The sequence below is a fragment of the Moschus berezovskii genome, chromosome 13 (assembly GCF_049115385.1).
Source record: "Moschus berezovskii isolate FMDL1 chromosome 13, NW_MosBer_1.0, whole genome shotgun sequence".
NCBI classification, from domain to species: Eukaryota; Metazoa; Chordata; class Mammalia; order Artiodactyla; family Moschidae; genus Moschus; species Moschus berezovskii.
This window is the reverse complement of record NC_142472.1, coordinates 20,767,132-20,787,257: the sequence shown is the minus strand read 5'-3', so window position 1 is coordinate 20,787,257 and position 20,126 is coordinate 20,767,132. Positions and strand designations below refer to the sequence as shown.

The 20,126-nt window shown below is 39.8% G+C and overlaps 1 protein-coding gene across 1 annotated transcript in view; it reads left to right on the top strand.

The window, feature by feature from the left end:
- LOC148775818 (uncharacterized) overlaps nt 1–20,126 on the top strand; it is a 74,237-nt gene that overhangs the window by 24,497 nt on the left and 29,614 nt on the right. The window contains exon 3 of the mRNA XM_088842818.1: nt 14,405–14,474. Coding sequence (XP_088698944.1) covers nt 14,405–14,474 — 70 coding nt within the window. The remainder of the gene's footprint in view (nt 1–14,404; nt 14,475–20,126) is intronic.

Here is a 20,126-nt window from a genome sequence, read left to right as displayed (position 1 = left end):
TTTCTTTTCTTCTTCTTTTTTTTTTTTTTTTTTTGAGGTATAATTGACCTACAACATTATGTCGATTCCAGTTACAAACATACTGACTTGATATTTCTCAATATTTCAAAATAATCACCATTGTAAGTCCACTTACTATCTGGCACTTTTACAGAGTTTTTGCAGTTGACCCTTGAACTTGGGGGCTAGGGACATTGATCCTCCTGCACTTAAAAGTAACTTATAGGCAGGCTTCTATGTACATGGTTCCTCAATTTTCCAGTTCATCTGTATTTTCAGTTCCACATCTGGATATTGAAGCAACTACAGATCATGTATCACTGTATAGTATTTACCAATGAAACAAACCCATGTGTAAGTGGACCCGGGCTGTTCAAACTTGTGTTGTTCAAAGGTCAAATGTACAGTACTATTTACTCTATCCTGTTTGCTCTACAGTTCATCCCTGTGACTCGTTTACTTTATAATGGGAAGTTTATACCTCTTAACCTCCCTCACCTATCTCATTTATCTCCTCACCCCCTCACCCCTGGTAGCCACCTGTTTGTTCTCTGAATCTGTGACTCTGTTTCTGTTTTGTTATGCTTGTTCATTTGTTTTGTTTTTTAGATTCCACAGATAAGTGAAGTCATACAGTATTTGTCTTTTTCTCTCTGACTTATTTCACTAAGCATAATACCTTCTAGGCCCATCATTTTGTCACAGATTGCAAGAATTCATTCTTTATGATGACAGAGTAATATTCCATTGTGTATATATTATAATACCACATCTTCTTTATCCATTCATCTGTCAACCTACACCTAGGTTGATTCCATATTTTGGCAATTTTAAATAATGCTACAGGGAACATAGGGGTGCATATAATAAGTAAATAAAATATATATGTATGTATATGTATGCATATAGGGGCTTCTCAGGTAGCTCAGTGGTAAGGAATCTTCTTGCCAGTACAGGTGATACAGGAGACATGGTTTGATCCCTGGGTTGGAAAGATCCCCTGGAGGAGGAAATGGCAACCCACTGCAGTATTCTTGCCTGGAGAATCCCATGGACAGAGCCTGGCATGCTATAATCCTTGGGGTTGCAAAAGAGTTGGACATGACTTAGCAACTAAGTAAGCATGCATATGTATATATACATATATGTGTGTGTGTATATATATATATGTTTCTCTGGAAAATTCTAATACCTAATACATTGGTTATTGATTTAGGGTACATGCTTCATGCTTGGAGCACTCTAGCTTAGCAGTGATCATTCCTGATATGGGGTTTATCTATTCCTTTTGTTACTCTTTTTATCATTATCATTATTAGGTTTCTGTGTGAGGAAAGGTACTTAATACCATCGTCAAGGTGTCAGTGGCCCCAATTCCTTTGTTTTGAAGCAAGTGTCTCTGATAGAATGATATGCTATCATACTGAATCAGGTATTCTGTAAGTCTTCAGGTAATGATGCTGGTGAAAGAGGAACTGTGGGCAGAGATACCAAACCAGTATCTAGAGAAGGTTTCTGTTTTAGTGAGAACAAATTTTTGCTCCCAGAGTTAAAGTTTGAGGGTAATCAACTTGTCTCCCAAGTGACTGGTCGGTCTCTTTGTATGTGAGAGATGACCAATACATCCATTCTAAACAGTTGCTTACTTCTAGACTATTAGGGGCTTCCCAGGAAGTTCAGTTGGTAAAGAATCCACCTGCAATGCAGGAGACCCTGGTTCGATTTCTGGGTTGGGACGTTCCCTGGAAAAAGGATAGGCTACCCACGCCAGTATTTTTGGGCTTCCCTGGTGGCTCTGACAGTAAAGAATCCGCCTGCAATGTGGGCAACTTGGGTTCAATCCCTGGGTTGGAAAGATTCCCCTGGAGGAGGGCATGGCAATCCACTCCGGTATTCTTTCCTGGGGAATCCCCATGGACAGAGGAGCCTGACAGGCCACAGTCCATGGGGTCACAAAGAGTCTGACATGACTGAGTGGCTAAGCATGGCACAGATTGTTACATGAGAGAAATACAGATTTTTCTGTTGTTACGATATTTTAACCTGTACTCAATACAAACATTAATACCTAGAAATAGGGTGCTGCTTTAATAAATACTTTAAAAATGTTATGAGACTTCCCTAGTGGTCTAGTGGTTGGGAATCCACCTGCCGTTGCAGGGGACACAGGCTCGATCCTTGGTCTGGGAAGATTCCACATGCTGAGGAGCAGATAGGCCTGTGTGCTGCAACTGCTGAGCCCATGAGCCGTAGAGCCTATGCTCTGCAACAAGAGAAGCCGCCACAGTGAAAAGCCTGTGCACGACAACTAGAGAATAGCCCCTGCTCGCCACAACTAGAGAAAACTCTTGTGCAGCAATGAAGACCCAGTGCAGCCATAAATAAATAAAATTAAAGAGAAAACTGCTTTAAAGGTGTGGTTATGGCTTATTGATTGGGAAGTGAATAGTAAAGAAACAAATATGGCAGCCTGGAAAATTATTGTCAGGTACGAAATAGCCGCTATGTAAGCAGAAGGGAAAGAGAATATAGTTCTCAGTGAGGCTTTCTCATCCTGTGGTATAAAATCTGAATTGACTGATTTGACAGTATTTGGCAAAGTTTGACAGGTTTGGCAATGTTAATGTCTTCAGTACTCTAAACCTCAGGAGACAACATTGTCCTTCAGATCATTTCTCAAGAGCCTCCACGTATATTAGCCAGAAAGTGGAAGTCAGCCTTGCAATATGAATTAAGAGCATTGCATTCTGACCTAAGTATTTTTTAAGGTGGCTCCAGATAACAGTACAAAATTCAGCAAAAGCTGGATAGACTGAACACAACAACTGGAAAGCAAACTAGAATATGAAAGCTTAAGAACTATAACCAGTTATAATCTTTGACCAGCACTCCTTTATATGGACACAACCGAAATCAATTAGACGAGGAGCCTACTATATTTTGAGGAAAACAGTTTTTCCAAAAAAAACAAAAAGAATCCACAAACCCTGTGTCTGTCTCCAGAAATCCCCAACTGGAACCTGTACCTGTAAAAATCTGCAGCAGTTACGCAGTCATCAGGAAGGGAATACACTCATCTTCACGACTCTGAAGCTCTGTCAGTAGACACTCTGCAGACATACTGTAGGAGGAAGGGGTTTTCCTTCCTGGTGCTGATGTGCTTACTGGTGGGCTCTGCTCCATGACCCACACCTTCTCCAGTGTGGTAATGGTCAGCAGCGTTTCCTCAGGCATTGTCACCACTGAGCACCACAGGCTAGACACTGCACCCTGGGTAGCTGTCCTAAGCACCCTAGAGGGTAGTTTACTGGTCAGTTCCCCTGACTTGAGCCCACAGTGACTTCTCTTCTCTGCCATTCATTGACCAATGCTAACCCTCCAACAAGTTCAAGATCTCAGTCCCTAGGGAGCTTCTTCCTTCATATTCTATCTTGGTCCAGAGGTAGTGGTTTTTCCTTATATTTGCTATGGGAAATAGATGGGGAAACAGTGTCAGACTTTATTTTCTTGGGCTCCAAAATCACTGCAGATGCTCATCGCAGCCATGAAATTAAAAGATGCTTACTCCTTGGAAGGAAAGTTATGACCAAGCTAGACAGCATATTAAAAAGCAGAGACATTACTTTGCCAACAAAGGTCCGTCTAGTCAAGACTATGCTTTTTCCAGTGGTCATGTATGGATGTGAGAGTTGGACTGTGAAGAAAGCTGATCACCGAAGAATTGATGCTTTTGAACTGTGGTGTTGGAGAGGACTCTTGTGAGTCCCTTGGACTACAAGGAGATCCAACCAGTCCATTCTAAAGGAGATCAATCCTGGTTGTTCATCGGAAGGACTGATGCGAAAGCTGAAGCTCCAATACTTTGGCCACCTCATGTGACGAGTTGACTCACTGGAAAAGACTCTGATGCTGGGAGGGATTGGGGGCAGGAGGAGAAGGGGACGACAGAGAATGAGCTGGCTGGATGGCATCACCGACTCAATGGAGGTGGGTTTGAGTGAACTCCGGGAGTTGGTGATGAACAGGGAGGCCTGGCGTGCTGTGATTCATGGGGTCACAAAGAGTCGGACACGAGTGAGTGACTGAACTGACTTCTTTAAAAAGGGTTCTCATTACTTTTTTAGAAGCCAGTTCCTCATTTTTCTAAAGTGAAAGTGAAAGTCACTCAGTCAGTCATGTCTGACTTTTTGTGATCTTGTGGATTGTAGCCTGCCAGGCCTCTCTTTCATGGAATTCTCCAGGCAAAATTACTGGAGTGGGTACCCATTCCCTTCTCCAGGGCATCTTCCCCACCCAGGGATTGAACCTGGGTCTCCTGCATTACAGGCAGATTCCATACCACCTGAGCCACCAGGGAAGCCCCAAAAGCTTGTTTAGTTATTAATTCTTCATATTAAACTTTCCCTGCTCAAGTTGCCACATGGTTTCTCTCTCCTGATTGGACTCAGACCGATACAGGATAATACCACTGATATCTTCAAATAATGGAGAAGAATGAATCTCCTGGGGCAGGTAAGACCAGTGCCCACGAGAGCAGTGGACAAACATTCTTTCTAGAAATTCCAGAGATCAGAATCAGAGCCTGACCAAAGGATTTACTTTATTGCCTGGGAAGGAAGCCTTCTCAATTCCTGCCAAACAGGTTATCATAGTGATTGCTATTTCCCACTCTTCATTTTTAGAATGGTAGTTTTTATTGCAGTTCTTTAACCTGAATCAAGATCCTCTATCCTGTATGGAAGTGCAACTCATCTATTAGATAATGGATTGATTGTCCTTGAAAGATCCACCTTTAGGTCAGCTAGAAAGAAACAAACATTACTAGGCAAGCCTAGATTTTGAAGTGAGAATAATAACTCAATGAATTTGAAGTTGCATTCCTTGGGGAGACCCTATGTTTTCTTCATGAAAAAATTGGTGTGCATGGATTTGTGGGGGCTAGAGCCCAAGGGCAGAAACTTCTGTTTTTCAGGATTCTTTACCCATTTTCCTTTGAGAATAAAATTCCTCAAGTTTTTAGTGAGTACTCCAGCCAGAGATTCCGTTTTCCTGTATGTAAGACATGGTTCTTAACAACAGAGTGTGTGAAGTTATACATGTAATATAACCAGGCTTGCTCTCTACACAAGTAAGTGTCTGCTCCTCTCTTTCTCTCCCTTCATCCTAAGTAAAGACACAGTGCTGTAGCACTTTTCTGGTGGAGTCTTTACGGTTTTCTATGTAGAAGATCATGTCATCTGCAAACAGTGAGAGTTTTACTTCTTCTCTTCCAATCTGGATTCCTTTTATTTCTTTTTCTTCTCTGATTGCTGTGGCTAAAACTTCCAAAACTATGTTGAATTGTAGTGGTGAGAGTGGGCACCCTTGTCTTGTTCCTGACTTTAGGGGAAATGCTTTCAATTTTTCTCCATTGAGGACAATGTTTGCTGTGGGTTTATCATATATGGCTTTTATTACATTGAGGTATGTTTCTTCTATGACTGCTTTCTGGAGGGTTTTTATCGTAAATGGATGTTGAATTTTGTCAAAGGCTTTTTCTGCATCTATTGAGATAATCATATGGTTTTTATCCTTCAATTTTGTAATGTGGTGTATCACATTGATTGATTTGCGAATATTGAAGAATCCTTGCATTCCTGGGATAAAGCCCATTTGGTCATGATGTATGATCTTTTTAATATGTTGGATTCTATTTGCTAGAATTTTGTTAAGGATTTTCATCTATGTTCATCAGTGATATTGGCCTGTAGTTTTCTTGTGGCATCTTTGTCAGGTTTTGGTATTAGGGTGATGGTGGCCTCATAAAATAAGTTTGGAAGTTTACCTTCCTCTGCAATTTTCTGGAAGAGGTTGAGTAGGATAGGTGTTAGCTCTTCTCTAAAGTTTTGGTAGAATTCAGCTGTGAAGCCGTCTGGTCCTGGGCTTTTGTTTGTTGGAAGATTTATGATTACAGTTTAGATTTCCATACTTGTGATGAGTCTGTTAAGATTTTCTATTTCTTCTTGGTTCAGTTTTGGAAAGTTATACTTTTCTAAGAATTTGTTTATCTCTTCCAGTTGTCCATTTCATTGGCATATAGTTGCTGATAGTCGTCTCTTATGATCCTTTGTATTTCTGTGTTGTCTGTTGTGATTTCTCCATTTTCATTTCTAATTTTGTGGGTTTGATTCTTCTCCCTTTTTTTCTTGATGAGGCTGACTAATAGTTTGTCTATTTTATGTATCTTCTCAAAGAACCAGCTTTTAGCTTTGTTGATTTTTACTATGGTCTCCTTTGATTCTTTTTCATTTGTTTCTGCCCTAATTTTTATGATTTCTTTCCTTCTACTAACCCTGGGGTTCTTCATTTCTTCTTTTTCTAGTTACTTTAGGTGAATATAGTAAAGTTGCAGGATATAAAATTAACACACAGAAATCCCTTACACTCCTATACACTAATAATGAGAGAACAGAAAGAGAAATTAAGGAAACAATTTCATTCACCATTGCAATGAAAAGAATAAAATACTTAGGAATACATCTATCTAAAGAAACAAAAGTCCTACTATATATAGAAAACTATAAAACACTGATGAAAGAAATCAAAGATGACAAAAATAGATGGAGAAATATACTATGTTCATGGATCAGAAGAATCAGTATAGTGAAAATGAGTACACTATCCAAAGCAATCTATAGATTCAGTTCAATCCCTATCAAGCTACAAATGGTATTTTTCAGAGAACTGGAACAAATAATTTCACAATTTGTATGGAAATACAAAAAACCTCAAATAACCAAAACAATCTTGAGAAAGAATGGAACTGGAGGAATCAACCTGCCTGACTTCAGACTATACTACAAAGCTACAGTCATCAAGACAGTATGGTACTGGCACAAAGACAGAAAAATAGATCAATAGAACAAAATAGAAAGCCCAGCGATAAATCCACGCACCTATGGACACCTTATCTTTGACAAGGAAGGCAAGAATATACAAAGGAGAAAAGATAATCTCTTTAACAAGTAGTGCTGGGAAAACTGGTCAACCACTTGTAAAAGAATGAAACTAGAACACTTTCTAATACCATACACAAAAATAAACTCAAAATGGATTAAAGATCTAAATGTAAGACCAGAAACTATAAAACTCCTTGAGGAAAATATAGGCAAAACACTCTCTGACATAAATCATAGCAGGATCCTCTATGACCCACCTCCCAGAATAATGGAAATAAAAGCAAAAATAAACAAATGGGACCTAATTAAACTTAAAAGCTTTTGCACAACAAAGGAAACTATAAGCATGGTTAACAGATAGCCCATAGAATGGGAGAAAATAATAGCAAACAAAGCGACTGACAAAGAATTAATCTCAAAAATATACAAGTAGCTTCTGCAGTTCAATTCCAGAAAAATAAGCAACCTAATCAAAAAATGGGCCAAAGAACTAAACAGACATTTCTCCAAAGAAGACATATAGATGGCTAACAAACACATGAAAAGATGCTCAACATCACTCATTATCAGAGAAATGCAAATCAAAACCACAATGAGTTATCATCTCACGCCAGTCAAAATGGCTGCTACACAAAAGTCTACAAACAATAAATGCTGGAGAAGGTGTGGAGAAAAGGGAACCCTCTTACACTGTTAGTGGGAATGCAAACTAGTACAGCCACTATGGAGAACAGTGTGGAGATTCCTTAAAAAACTGGAAATAGAACTGCCATACAATCCAGCAATCCCACTGCTGGGCATACACACCGAGGAAACCAGAATTGAAAGAGACACGTGTACCCCAATGTTCATCGCAGCACTGTTTACAATAGCCAGGACATGGAAGCAACCTAGATGTCCATCAGCAGATGAATGGATAAGAAAGCTGTGGTACATATACACAATGGAGCATTACTCAGCTATTAAAAAAGAATGCATTTGAATCAGTTCTAATGAGGTGGATGAAACTGGAGCCTATTATACAGAGTGAAGTAAGTCAGAAAGAAAAACACCAATACAGTGTATTAAGACATGTACATGGAATTTAGAAAGATGGTAGCAATGACCCTATAGACAAGACAGCAAAAGAGACACAGATGTAAAGAACAGACTTTTGGACTCTGTGGGATAGGGTGAGGGTGGGATGATTTGGGAGAATAGCATTGAAGCCTGTATATTATCATATATGAAATAGATCACCAGTCCAGGTTCGATGCATGAGACAAGGTGCTCAGCGTTGGTGCACTGGGATGACCCTGAGGGATGATATGGGGAGGGTAGGGGAGGGGGGTTCAGGATGGGGAACACATGTGCAACCATGGCTGATTCATGTCAATATACGGCAAATCCCACTACAACATTGTAAAGTAATTAGTCTCCAATTAAAATAAATAAAAATTTTTAAAAAGGTAAGTAAAGATACTAATCTCACAAAATTATAAAAGTAAAATTTTAATGTTTAAATTTTAAATTTTTTAATTAAAATGATGATAATGGTGATGACAAAAAAAAAAAACACAAAAGACACAGTGCTGGTAAGCCAGTTCTGAAGATGCAATCAAGGGGAAATTCTCAAGGGTTTCAAAAAGCCCCACATAGGAAACCTAAGTTCCTGAATGTCCTTATGAAGCAGAGTTTCCTGCTTACTTACCTCTGGACTGATATGAGAGAAAAGTTAAACAAAAAAATATTGTTTTGTGAGCTGTGGCATTCTTTCTCTCTGTTTGCATTAGCTTAGCCTGCTGCTTAACTAACACAGTCCCTTCATATTCCTTTCAAATTAAGTGTATTATTTTCTTTCCATCTGACATGGAACTTTTGCAGTCTTTTTTCCCTTGAGTACACCCCTCCCAGTTTTTTTTGCAAAGAAGTGTTTGCAGCAATCTTTGGCTTCATCTCATTGCTCTTTACTGTCACTGCCTGCAGGCAGAGCCCACAATGTAAATGCAAAATTGTGTTCAGCATAAGTTCCCTTGAGTATGTAATTATAACGCATTCCAGGGTGCACCTAAATAAGAAGAATCTGTTTCTCCAACCTAAGATGGCTTTTAGTGTCAATCACACAGTGAGATAGAGACAGAGGCAATAGCCATAGTAACTAACAGTAAATGTGGCAGACCACAATATAAAACATTATCCATTTTCACTGCTGATGATCTGGGGAAGATTCAAATAATTTGGAGGCCCTAGGGATGGGATCGGGGAATTCTAATTTATTTTGAAGGTGTGCAGAATATTTTACAACAAAGTAGTATCTTTCGTTCATCTTCAAAAGCACTAAGTGACTTGGTTGCTTTATCCTGAACACAAGCTAATGATTAACAAAACATTATTAATGATTTCTATTATTGTATAACAAATACTGATCAGTGTAGATTCTAGTATAATTTATAAGAAGTAAATACATATGTATAAGTACAAACATATATATATATAAATCATTTAATGTACAAATACGCTAAAATATTTTAAAAGTATGTATTACATATATATGAAAACTTTAAAACACACACACAAAAGCAGTCATTGTAAAAGTGATTATTATTGATGATCAACTCTTTCATTGACTAAATTTAAATATACTTAGCTCAAAACACAAGCTCTCATATGAAGCAAAGTTTCATAAGTAAATAAATAAATAAGTTCATAAATAAATCCATTATTTTGATTGTATTTTGAACACATCACAAGGTTCAGAAAAGTTTGAATCTAGGACCTTTGTGTAAGAGAAAGTATTTTGTGAATCCTTTAGTAAAAATACTCAAAAATAAATGCCTTCACTTTCTAAAATAAATGAATGTTAATTGCTAAGACTAACTTGATACTTTTGAAAATATATTGCAAAAAAGTAAAGGGATAAAGCTAATTTCAGAACTGGGAATCAAATAGAAGTAAAAGGTTTAGAAATGATGTAGTATTTCCCAAATTTTATTCATTAAGCTACTTTCACAATTCTTGGCATAGTCACATAGCACTTAAAAATAATGTTTACCTTATCATTTAATCATATTTTTTTCATTTTTACTTGGGCTTCCCTGGTGGCTTAGACAGTAAATAATTTGGCTGCAATGTGGGAGACCTGGGTTCAATCCCTGGTGGGAAGATCCCCTGGAGGAGGGACTGGCAACCCACTCCAGTATTCTTGCCTGGAGAATCCCCATGGACAGAGGAGCCTGGCGGGCTGCAGTCCATGGGGTCACCAAGAGTCAGACATCACTGTGTGTGTTTTACTTAACATATATTTAATTTTACTTAAATATATTTAAGTGCATATATTTAATTTTACGTAATATATTTAATTTAAAAAATCAGCATCAGAGTTTTACTTGTCATAAATATTATGCTCAGCATTTATTGGGTTGGCCAAAAGTTTGTTCAGATTTCTCCTTATGGGAAAACCTGAATAAACTTTTTGGCCAACCCAATATTTTATAACTACTTACTTAAGTAAAATTGTTGTTGGATGTGCTGTCTAAAGTCATCTCACATGACCCACATATCACGCTTTCATTAATATATATAAAATTCTTCTAGGATTCAGGGCATAAATACAATACAAAAATTTTCTAGTTTTAAAATGTCATTGTGGTAAAAGTGTATCCCTGCTCTAATCAGCCAGCACTAGTGGTAAAAATGGGTAATAATAATTCCATCACTTGAAGATACTAAAACTGTTGAACAAACCAATGAAACTTAGAACACATTTTATAGAGAAGTGTGACATAGAATGACTGGTGTTATTATTAATAAAGGTAACTTCACTCCCTAATTGAGCTGCTCTGACTTCACATTCACCATCGTTAAAGGGATAGGACTGCCCATGAATTATATCTCTAAAATTAAATATGTTCCCGCAGCAATTATATTATTAAAAGAAACTTGTTTATGTCCAGTTTTTCAGAAGTATTTCATTTGTTCAAAACATTTGAATGATATGTTTTATAATTATCTTAGAGGTAAGAAAACAATTGTCTGTATAACAGTGAACAATATTTTAGCTTTTTCTGTGGTTGTAATTGTGAATATCTGTAAATTGCCAGTGTGCAGGTAAGACCTTTCAAAAATTCAAATTATGTTTATTGGGTGGGAAATAAAGCAGTAAGAAAGTCAGAGTATTCTACTGATTCAGTGCACCATTTTCATCAACTCTGACACATCTTTCTGAAGGGCAGAGCAGTTGCTTTGGAGACACTGTATATATAATAGATGTTTTCTGTCACCCAATATCTTGTATTATTCAGTTTACAAATGTGGTTGTGGACTAAAACGCTGGATGGAGTCAAGCTTCAACCCTGTTTAATTCTTGGAGTTGTGCCCAGATCAAATGTGCTTGGTAAGCTGGGATACCATACATGCTTTTGATGGACTACAGCTGAGTAAGGAAACTTCAGTACTCCATAAACCCACTCCAGTTGTTCAGAGTACAGTGGGGAGCCCTAGCATGGCCACATAGAGCAAGGCTGTGCAAAATCATCCCTCCGTGTTCCATCAACCCCATGCTTTCTGGGTGTGCTGAAACTGATGTCAGACCACCTTCTTTTCTATTGCTGGGGAACAGAGTCCCACAAATTGAGCAGTTTGTAACAACACCCACTGTAGCTCACATTTGTATGGGTCAGAATATTTGCACACTGTGGCCATGTTCTGCTCAGGCTAAAATCCAGGTGTCCGTCAGCCACTTTCTCATATGGAGTTAGGTTCTGCCTAGTTAATTTTTCTCATTCGCACAGTGCGTTTCTTTGCTGTCCTAAAACGGAAGTTTCTGTTTCCTTGCTGGCTGTAGCTCTAAACGTTTAGAGGCTGGTCTCAATTCTTACCATGAGGTCCCCACCATCTCAGCAATGGAGAACGACCTTTTAAATTTCTCTAACTTCCTCTTCTGTGAGCAGCCAGAGAAACTTCTCTGCTTTAAAGGGCTTGGATGATTAAATCAGGCCCTCCAAGGTGGTCTCCCCATCTTAAGGTTCAGTTCAGTTCATTTCAGTTCAATTCAGTCATCTAGTGACCTTATATAACATAACCTAATCCCAGGAGTATAACTTTCAATTCCCAGTCCTGGGGACTGGGCAGGATGTGTTCACCGGGACAGGAAGTATAAGGGGATATCTTAGAAAACTGCCTGCCTTTGAGGATTTTGTCATTTTTGCACTCATCTTTACAGATTTCTTTGACTTCTGTCTACACTCAGGTCTGTTTTTTAAAAGAAATTTTTCCCAAAAGAAACTCATAAAAACTCAAATTGTCACTAGATTAGTGTACATGTAATAAAACATACATAAAGGAAGTGTGTTCCTGAGCTTGCAAACATGTTTCAGGGTGACACCAAATAAGCTTAGATGCTATTCATCATTCTCATTATAGACGTAGCTTCAACTAAACTCTCACTGATGGTGAAGCACTTTTGTGACAGCATAGTAACTGACAATACAGTTACAATAATGACGTATTAACTCAGTATGATTTCTTTCGACTTACCTGGTGGCTCACATGGTAAAGCATCTAACTACAATGTGGGAGACCCAGGTTCGATCCCTGGGTTGGGAAGATCCTCTGGAGAAGGAAATGGCAACCCACTCCAGTACTCTTGTTTGGAAAATCCCATGGATGGAGGAGCATGGTAGGCTACAGTCCGTGGGGGTGCAAAGAGTCAGACACAACTGAGCGACTTCACTTACTTACTTACTGTACATGCAAAATAACAGATTTATTTTAATAACAATACTGATTTGTTTATGTTTTCCTACAAAAATGCATTTTTTAGAATCTAGGAGATCAGTAAAACTTATTTATTGGTGATTTTGTCATGTCCACCTATCCTGAAATGCCTTATCTCCCACTCCACGTTGGATTCTTATAGTAACTAACTCTCAACCAAAACCTTTGATTTATCCAGTATTGATGAAAAGGTACTTACTAAGAATGCAAATGTCTGATTTAGAGGTGCTCACTTTGGAGAAGACTCTTGAGAGTCCCTTGGACTTCAAGGAGATCCAACCAGTCCAATCTAAAGGAGATCAATCCTGGGTGTTCATTGGAAGGACTGATGCTAAAGCTGAAACTGCAATACTTTGGCCACCTCATGCGACGAGTTGACTCACTGGAAAAGACTCTGATGCTGGGGGCGGGAGGAGAAGGGAACGACAGAGAATGAGATGGCTGGATGGCATCACCGACTCTGTGGACATGAGTTTGAGTGAACTCTGGGAGTTGGTGATGGACAGGGAGGCCTGGCGTGCTGTGATTCATGGGGTCGCGGAGAGTCGGACACGACTGAGTGACTGAACTGAACTGAACTAAAACACTCAGTCTTGTCCACTGTGCCACCCGTGAAGCCCCTAAAACACTAAAATGTATTATTAAGTATCAGGTGGCTAGTCTCAAGCCAGGGTAAAGAAATGATAGAAAATGAAGTATGCAATGGTTTAGCAGAGTGTTAAGAATAATGAAGAGTCAGATGCTGGAAAAGATACTTGATTAACTTAATCTCGAGTCTCAGAGTTTTCATTATAAAAACAGGGTGATCTTCCAACTTTATTGAATTGTGAGAATTGAATGAGGTATCAAATATATAGCCTTTAATAAATGTTCAATAAATACTTCCCTTCTCTGGAAGGAATAATAAACTTTAAAGTTAGAGAAGTCACAGTTGAAACAGAGAACACTCCATAGACATCTATTTTCAAAAATTTGATTCAACTGCTGAAACAGAGTAACAGTGGCTTGTGTGCGTACTCAGGGGCTCAGTCATGTCCAATTCTTTGTGACCCCATGGACGGTAGACTCCTCTGTCCTTAGAATTTTTCAGGCAAGGATGCTGTAGTGGGGTGCCATTTCTTCCTCCAGGGGATCTTCCCAACCCAGGTGTCAAACCCTTGTCTCCTGAGTCTCCTGCATTGGCAGGTGGATTCTTTACCACTGAGCCACCTGGAAGGCCCAACAGTGGCTTAAATAATACTAAAGTGCTCTTAAGTATTTGAAACAAAGGACATTTAATGGTGGAACTGGTTTGATGATGGAATGATTTAGAGAAGTCAAGTGGGTGATACATCAGCCCATGGACGAACAGCAGCAGGGGGTACTATCTCCTTATAGAACAAATGGAGGATGCAGTGTTCCTGAAACTCAGGATTGGTATTACAAAAGAAATCAGCCAGAGTTGCCACCAAGGCAGAGGGAGAAATACCCTGGTTTCTTCCTTCTAACAAATGCAGGTCACAGGAGAGCATGAGAAATAAATAGCCCATGGGGTTTGAGAAGTGCAAAAAGGCAATGAGTGCATCTGAGATCATCAGACTTTGGACCAGCATTCTAATTGGTGGAACTAAGGGAAATATTATTGACTAGCAAGACAAATTTAAGATAATTCAAGACAAGCCTGAATCCTGAAAATATTGTGGTGATTAATTATCTTAATTATATTTTCTCAGAGCTTCAGAACCATCACCAACAAAAAGAGAGCTGTCAAAGATGGGGACTTATTCCCTAAACCCCTCTCAGGTAAGGCTGTGGAGGGACGTGAGACGGGCAGCCTGAACTATGATTCGGACCATGGGTCTTACCCTTCCCGGTCACAGGAGGTGGTATAAGGCCTCACTCCTCGTTGTCTTACTTTTGCTTTTGTTCCCCCAAATGTGGTAATTCTACCCATCTTCATCATAATATTTGGTATTTTGAGATGGAGAAGAGCATGTCTTTTAAAGGTGATCCCAATAATATGTATCCTATCTTTCCTACTCTTAGTATGGGGCGATTTTTAACACGTCTGTCCAGGTGTGTAGAAGGTCTGTGTTTTCTCTCTTTGTGTTCTTTCTCTCTGAGAGTCTGGGACTGTGGAAAAAATGACACTGTAACTTTTTTCACCTTTTAGAATTTTTGGTTGATCATCCCTATCTGGTTCTTTCATAAAATATCAAATTGAAAATAAAAATAAACCTTTTTGTGAGATTGACCAATTGTTTTGTTATCTTTTTTTAAGCTTTATTTTATATTGAAGTATAGCCCATTTACAATGTTGTGATAGTTTCAGGTGGACAGCAGAGAGACTCAGTCATATATATAAATACACACGCACACACATATCCTTTCTCCTCTAAACTTCGATCCCACCCAGGCTGCCACGTAACATTGAGCAGAGCTCCCTGTGCTCTACAGGAGGACTTTACTGGTTATCAGTTTTAAATAGAGCGGGCACTATGACTTTTGAGGCTGTTTTCTCAAAAGTCAGAGAGAGGTACAGCTTCTGCCTAGTCTTCCTGAGAGATTCACCTTTGGCTCCAAACCACTATACTTTGAGAAAACTAATTACCCATAGGAAGAATCCATGTGTGGGTATCCTGGCCACCAATTCAGCTGCAGGTATCAACCAAATATGAATAATTGAGTCTTCAGATGATTCCAGCTACCAGCCTTTACACCATTTCCGCTAATTCCAAGTGGATCAGAGATGACATGCCCCACCAAGCTCTTGCTCAGAGCCAAATAAATGTCATTGTTTTAAGCCACTGAGTTTTGGAGTGGTTTATGACTCAATAGTAGATGACCAGAACACAAGTTGATTAAACATACAAAATTTACAATTTAGTCAAATATTGCCAGACATAATATATCACATTCGACTGGGAAAAAATGTGCTTCTCAAGCAATCCTGGGTGTACCATTTTACTTAGTAACTAGATTTGATTTTGTTTTCTGCTTCATGGGTAGTGTAAATGCGTTTTCATTTGTAAATGGGATAACTGTATTCACTAGATAGAGAAAATGTGAGAATTATCTGTGCTTATCTAAAGTTACATTGCAACCAGAACTTTCCTATCTCCCTTTTGATAAACTTACCAGTGATAGATATCAGATTAACTGAATGAGAAGGGGACAGATCTCAACTTCATATGGATTTATTCAGCGTGGAGTGTCCATAATGAGCCACTTATTATTCTAAGTGCTGGAGATAGAGCAGTGAACAAAGCTGTTAAAATTGTCTGCCCACGTAAAGTATACATGTGCAGAATTAGAAAGGAAGTGACTCTAAAGATCTGTTCCTTAAGAAGAATATAAAAAGGGGTCAACGTAAAGAGGAGTTTGGTTTAGAGACTTTATTGAAAAGCTGTTGGCATGTGTATTGGTCAGGAGACACCGAGTTATATTATGGTAACAAATTTGCACAGATGAGTCAGATGTCAGACACGTGTCAGATGTCATGGATCTTGTTGCATAAGGGCCAGAAAACCTCAGCAGGCAAAGGATGAAGATGAACACATATAGGACTGTGCTATGCTGGGCTAAGTCACTTTAGGTGTGTCCGACTCTCTGCGACCCTATGGACAATAGCCTGCTGTGTCTACCTCCAGAGGATCTTCCCAACCCAGGGATGAAATTTCCTTTCTTACATCTCCTGCACTGGCAGGTGAGTTCTTTACAACTGGTGCCACCTGGGAAGCACCCCCTCAAAAGTAGTAAGCAATAACAATCTTATTGATGAGCAGCCTTAAATGGAGTCAGAATCTGAACTCAAACAACCTGACCTCAGAGCCTCTGTACCTTCTACCACATTAAATATAACAAATAGGTTGAAATGGTCTAGATAGAAAATTAGCACCCCAAAGAGGAAGAGAAAGCAAAAGTGTTAACTTTTCTGCCAGAACAACAAAAAAAGAAATGCTATTTGTCTATTTGTTTATGTACCAAATATTCTTGAATATCCACCATGTATAAACTTCTGTGCTACACACTAGAAAAATACAAATGGAAAAGATAAATTTTCTGTCCTTAGGGAATTCACAGCCTAGTCAAGGAGAAAGACAAATAAATAGACAATGTTTCATTTTCTGAAAAGAGGAATACTACCACTTCCTTGCTTCCCTGATAGCTCAGTCTGAAAGAATCAGCCTGCAATGCAGGAGACCTAGGTTTGATCCCTGGGTCAGGAAGATCTGCTGGAGAAGGAAATAGCAACCCCCTCCAGTATTCTTGTTTGGGAAATCCCATGGACAGAGGAACCTGGCAGGCTACAGTCCATGGGGTCGCAAAAGAGTCAGATGACTGAGTGACTAAACAACAATAGCAACTTCCTTAAGAGGCAAAGTTCTTTCCTACTTAGCTTTCTTCTTTTCTTCCTCCCTCCCTCCCTTCCTTTCTTCCTTTTTGCCTTTTCTATTCCTTCTCTATTCTCGATACTTGTCTCAACTGGTGTATCAAGTTGCAGGAAAGACAGTGTATTAACAAAATGTTTAATACAACAAATGCAAAAGCAGTTTTTCAGGCAATTATATTTTGTAATGACCTGGTATAAATTTGAGAACATGGCACTTAAGCCAAAATTAGAGAATGCTTCTGAAGAGATATTATTATTATTACTAAAGGATAAATATAATCCTCAGAAGTCATTATTTATTTCTTTATCACCTAAGTCTTTCATCTATGCAGATACTGTTAAAAGACCAATTTGTGAGACGCAAGAGACACCTGGCTCCGGCGGCGCAGACGCTAGAGACGCCCGGCTCCGGCGCAACCGACCACGTGCAGAATCGTGGCTGAGAGGAGCTGCCCCATGCCCAGGGTTAGGGCGGTGGCCGAGAGGAGCTGTACCACGTCCAGGAGGCGGTGGCTGCTTGGGCACCGGAGGGCCGAGAGGAGCTGATCCACATTCAAAGCAGGAGGGGCGGCCTTGAGGTGATACCCCTCGTCCAAGGTAAAGTACAGCGGCTGCACCTTGCTGGAGCAGCTGGGAAGAGATACTCCACGACCAAGTGGAATATAAGAATCCAGTGTTCTGGGGAGCAAGGAACAAGATGGTGGAGGGATAAGATGGCGAGACCACTCTCTCCCCCACAAATTCATCAAAGGAACATTTGAACGCGGAGTAAAGTCCACAAAACAACTTCTGAATACTGGCAGAGGACATCAGGCTCCCAGAAAAGCAGCCCATTGTCTTCTAAAGGAGAGAGAAGAAATCCAGCTCCACCCACCAGAACACCGACACATGCTTCCCTAACCAGGGAACCCAGACAAGTCACCCGTCCAACCCCACACACAGCGAAGAAACTACATAATAAAGAGAACTTCACAAACTGCAAGAAGAGGGAAAGGCCACCCCAAGCAAAGCAATATAAGCAAGATGAAGAGGCAGAGAAATACCCAGCAAGTAAAGGAACAAGATAATTGCCCACCAACACAAACAAAAGAAGAAGATATAGGGAATTTACCTGATAAAGAATTTCGAATTTTGATGGTGAAAATGATTCAAAATCTTGAAAGCAAAATGGAGTTACAGATAAAAAACCTGGAGAAAAGGATTGAGAAGATGGAAGAAAGATTTAATAAGGACTTAAAAGAAATAAAAAAGAGTCAATATACAATGAATAATGCAATAGATGAGATCAGAAACACTCTGGAGGGAACAAACAGTAGAATAACAGAGGCAGAAGACAGGATAAGCGAACTAGAAGATAGAATTGTAGAAATAAATGAAACAGAGAGGAAAAAAGAAAAACGAATTAAAAGAAATGAGGACAATATTAGAGACGTCTGGGACAATGTTAAACGCTCCAACATTCGAATCATAGGAGTCCCAGAAGAAGAAGACAAAAAGAAAGACCATGAGAGAATACTTGAGGAGATAATCGTTGAAAACTTCCCTAAAATAGGGAAAGAAATAATCACCCAGTTCAGTTCAGTCGCTCAGTCGTGTCCGACTCTCCGCGACTCCATGAATCACAGCACGCCAGGCCTCCCTGTCCATCACCAACTCCCGGAGTACACTCAAACTCATGTCCACAGAGTCGGTGATGCCATCCAGTCATCTCATTCTCTGTCGTCCCCTTCTCCTCCCGCCCCCAACCTTTCCCAGCATCAGAGTCTATTCCAGTGAGTCAACTCGTCGCATGAGGTGGCCAAAGTATTGCAGTTTCAGCTTTAGCATCAGTCCCTCCAATGAACATCCAGGATTGATCTCCTCTAGAATGGACTGGTTGGATCTCCTTGCAGTATAAGGGACTCTCAAGAGTCTTCTCCAACACCACAGTTCAAAAGCATCGATTCTTCGGCGGTCAGCCTTCTTCACAGTCCAACTCTCACATCGATACATGACCACGGGAAAAACCATTGCCTTGACTAGACGGACCTTGGTTGGCAAAGTAATGTCTCTGCTTTTTAATATACTATCAAGGTTGGTCATAACTTTCCTTCCAAGGAGTAAGCGTCTTTTAATTTCATGGCTGTAATCAGCATCTGCAGTGATTTTGGAGCCCAAAAAAACGAAGTCTGACACTGTTTCCACTGTTTTTCCATCTATTTCCCATGAAGTGATGGGACCAGATGCCATGATCTTTATTTTCTGAATGTTGAGCTTCAAGCCAACCTTTTCACTCTCCTCTTTCACTTTCATCAAGAGGCTTTTGAGTTCCTCTTCACTTTCTGCCATAAGGGTAGTGTCATCTGCATATCTGAGGTTATTGATATTTCTCCCAGCAATCTTGATTCCAGCTTGTGCTTCTTCCAGCCCAGCGTTCCTCATGATGTACTCTGCATAGAAGTTAAATAAGCAAGGTGACAATATGCAACCTTAACGTACACCTTTTCCTATTTGGAACCAGTCTGTTGTTCCATGTCCAGTTCTAACAGTTGCTTCCTGACCTGCATACAGGTTTCTCAAGAGGCAGGTCAGGTGGTCTGGGATTCCCATCTCTTTCAGAATGTTCCACAGTTTATTGTGATCCACACAGTCAAAGGCTTTGGCATAGTCAATGAAGCAGAAATAGATGTTTTTCTGAAACTCTCTTGCTTTCTCCATGATCCAGCGGATGTTGGCAATTTGATCTTTGGTGCCTCTGCCTTTTCTAAAACCTGCTTGAACATCTGGGAGTTCACGGTTTACATACTGCTGAAGCCTGGCTTGGAGAATTTTGAGCATGACTTTACTAGCGTGTGAGATGAGTGCAATTGTGCGGTAGTTTGAGCATTCTTTGGCATTGCCTTTCTTTGGGATTGGAATGAAGACTGACCTCTTCCAGTCCTGTGGCCACTGCTGAGTTTTCCAAATCTGCTGGCATATTGAGTGCAGCACTTTCACAGCATCATCTTTCAAGACTTGAAATAGCTCAACTGGAATTCCATCCCGGCCCCGGCGGCGCAGACGCGACGCGAGAGACGCCGGCC